The 2,865-nt window shown below is 41.3% G+C and overlaps 1 protein-coding gene across 1 annotated transcript; it reads right to left on the bottom strand.

Moving 5' to 3' along the window:
* Nucleotides 1-749: 749 nt before the first annotated feature.
* Nucleotides 750-2,365, bottom strand: LOC121963693. The gene is made up of 2 exons (XM_042513956.1): nt 2,300-2,365; nt 750-2,078 (listed from the first exon to the last, which is right to left on the bottom strand). Exon 2 carries the CDS (start codon nt 1,953-1,955, stop codon nt 810-812), a length of 1,146 nt encoding a protein of 381 aa, XP_042369890.1. The 5' UTR covers nt 1,956-2,078; nt 2,300-2,365; the 3' UTR covers nt 750-809.
* Between the last annotated feature and the right edge of the window lie 500 nt (nt 2,366-2,865).

The raw sequence follows: 2,865 nt of genomic DNA, 5'->3' as shown, positions 1-2,865 counted from the left end.
TGAGACCCTTTCCCACTATCATTGAACCAGTTTCATTCTGGTTCTGGCATCTAATATTAAAATGTTCAGAGCATTTACTAATAAACTAATGAACTGGTCTAGAACCTGAACATTTGGTTCTCAGCTAGACCCAAAAAACAGTAAGTTGTGCAGTGGTCTCCTTAATATTTGGTCCATGTTCTTTTTTGAATGAAAACAAATTCACAAATTTAAGAAAAACAAAACAAACAAACAAAAAAATGTCCCCAATGTTTTTTTCTTTTTAAAGTTTTTTTTAGGCTTTTACCTTTATTGTGATAGGACGGTATAAGTCTAAAAGGGGGAGAGAGAGAGAGGGGACAACATGTAGCAAAGGGCCAGAATCAAACCTGCAACCACTGCAGCGAGGACAGGTTCTGCACAGAGCTACTATACTATACTATAGTAGAGTTAACAGTTTAGGGGTTGCCCTAAACTGTTAACTCTGCTTTAAAAATCACCCAAAAAAACCCCCAAAACCCTACAGATAAAAAATTGCCAACATTGTTTTCCAAGCCTGTTTTTATAAAAAAAAGAAATTAATAACCAAAGTGTGTTAAAATAATTGAATGTATTACACACAACACATTTCCATGATTTTTCCAAAGCTTTCAATGATTTTTTACTAGTTTTATGACTTTTCCAAGCCTGGAAAATGTGATTGTGAAATTCCATGACCTTTAGAGGTTTTCCATTATGGTTCTGCACAAAGCTGTTGGAAACGCAGGCTGGTTCACTAGGTAGCATCAAGGTTTCAAGAGTCCTGAATGGAACCGGTCCAAGAGCCAGAGCTAATATGGAGGAAAAAGGTTTTGTGAGTCTGTGAGTTTAGAAAATGTGTCCTTCACCCTCTGACAGAACAAGTGACTAAATATCGACATCCCGATGATTTTAATGCACGAATCCTCCGGCACGTAGAGAACATCTTTGTACAGGAAACTCAAATCATCGCAGATTTCAATCAGTTTGTTTTTCTTCTCCTCCGTGTCAAAGTCAATCTGATGAACTCTTAACATCAACTGCCAATGCTTCACCAAAAATTTGAAGTCACTTAGCGCCTCCTGGATCCTCGACTCTGTCTTGGAAGGCTTTCTCTCAGTCAACAAAATCCGCGTGAGTTCGGTACCTTCACACTCGACACACACATCAAGACCTTTCAAGCATCTGTCAAACTCCGTTTGGTCACATTTTTTAATGTATCTGAATACATAGGAGTCGACCCAGACGCTCCCCTCCTCCTGATCCAGAGACAGCTCGTCTCCGTCCACAGTATCGCTCTGTGAGACGCCTTTACGTCTGGTCTGGAGGATCTTAGCTGCTGCTTTGCTCTGATCTGATTCCTTCAGATAGTCAGAGCTGTTGTAGAAGGAGTCTGTATGATTCTCTCCTGTGATCTCAGGTACTGAAATCCTGTCTGGTCTGCTGCGTTTTTCTGAAATGTCGTCTACTCTTGGCCGCTCTGCTGATATTTCCTGTGCAGGGAGAAGGTTTCTGCCTGATAAGGAAGATCTAACCCTGTCACTGAGCGCTTGTGTGCGGCTGGCCTTCGCTGGCTCGGTCCTATTTTCTCTCTGCTCTTCCTCTCCGTCACTGTGTGTGTCACAAAGACTCCCCACAGCCACTCTCTCAGGGGAAACTTTTCGCCTCGGGGAAGCGTTTTGAGTTTTTGCATTTGAGCGCCGGCTTTGGACCGCCTCACCTGGGGTCTGCTGCGGCGTCGATAAGCAGTCTGAGCTCGGCAGTCCCGGCTTAGCTTTGCGGCTTACAGAGGCCACGGACTCATGATGAGATATTACCCTCGGATTAAGAGGAGTTTCTCTTAGTTTGACGGCAGCAGTTTGGGCTGAGACTTGGGATTTAAGCCGGCTGGCCCTGAGGGTGAGGTCCTGTCTCAGGGCCTGGACGGCAGCAAAAGGCCCTTCAATGGTGGCTTTCATCTGCTGGGGGAGACACTTGAAACTCAGCGACCTGTGAGCGGACCGCAGACTCTGAATCAGCGAGGCTTGATCTCTGCCGAACAGGGAGAGATCCACCGTAGCGCTGGGGACGTATAAAAACACCTGCAGCACAACAACACATTTTAAGTACCAGTTTGATAAGAAACAAATTAATAAATAAATCAGAGTTTATGAATTAACTAAACAGAGGCCTTCTTAAATACTAATGTAATGTGTATTTGCAGGGAAAATGAAATATAACTAGCAAAGTGATAAATGGATGGGGATGAAATTTCTAAAATTACATCAAGGTTTCTTGGACTCTTAATTGACGAGAAACTCACTTGAAAAAATCACACTGGTTTTGTTTGAAGCAAGGCTACAAAATCTCAAGGAACTATAATAAAAAAAACGTGCATTATTACATCCATCTGCTAAAGAGGAGGATTATGAGGCCTGATCATGCACGTGATGCAAAAACAGACTGTTAATTTATTTAACTAGTGCAGGGGCTTTGTTTGCACTTTAATCTGTGAATTCAGGTTGTACACACTGTGCATTTTAAACAGCTGTATATTTATTATAATTTATTTATTTTAACACACACACCACATGGTTTTCATTCTGCACTTTAATACCATTTCAATGGCTCTTTTATTCTTGGTGCTTTTATATATATTCTTTTATGTCAAATTTTGATTGACATCACTCCTTGTGCTGCATTTGGACACCTTTCATGAGTATTTAAACCTTTGAATCCCTGAGCAAGTTGCTTTAAATTCTTTCAAAAATATGGGGGAAAAGGCAATGAGCAACTCTGCAAGAAATGTCCCCAAAATTGCAAGTAATTAGTCGATTCAGAAAATGATCCCTGTTCACCCTCTCCCCATTATATTTCTAATTATTGTAA

This window comes from Plectropomus leopardus, unplaced genomic scaffold (assembly GCF_008729295.1).
Source record: "Plectropomus leopardus isolate mb unplaced genomic scaffold, YSFRI_Pleo_2.0 unplaced_scaffold12138, whole genome shotgun sequence".
Lineage (NCBI taxonomy): Eukaryota > Metazoa > Chordata > Actinopteri > Perciformes > Serranidae > Plectropomus > Plectropomus leopardus.
Note: the sequence above shows the minus strand (reverse complement) of the source record. Positions and strands in the feature narration are given on the sequence as shown.

Bases quoted from the DNA above. Each gene is read 5' to 3' on its own strand.
- LOC121963693 (XM_042513956.1), bottom strand. From the start codon at position 1,955: ATGAAAGCCACCATTGAAGGGCCTTTTGCTGCCGTCCAGGCCCTGAGA.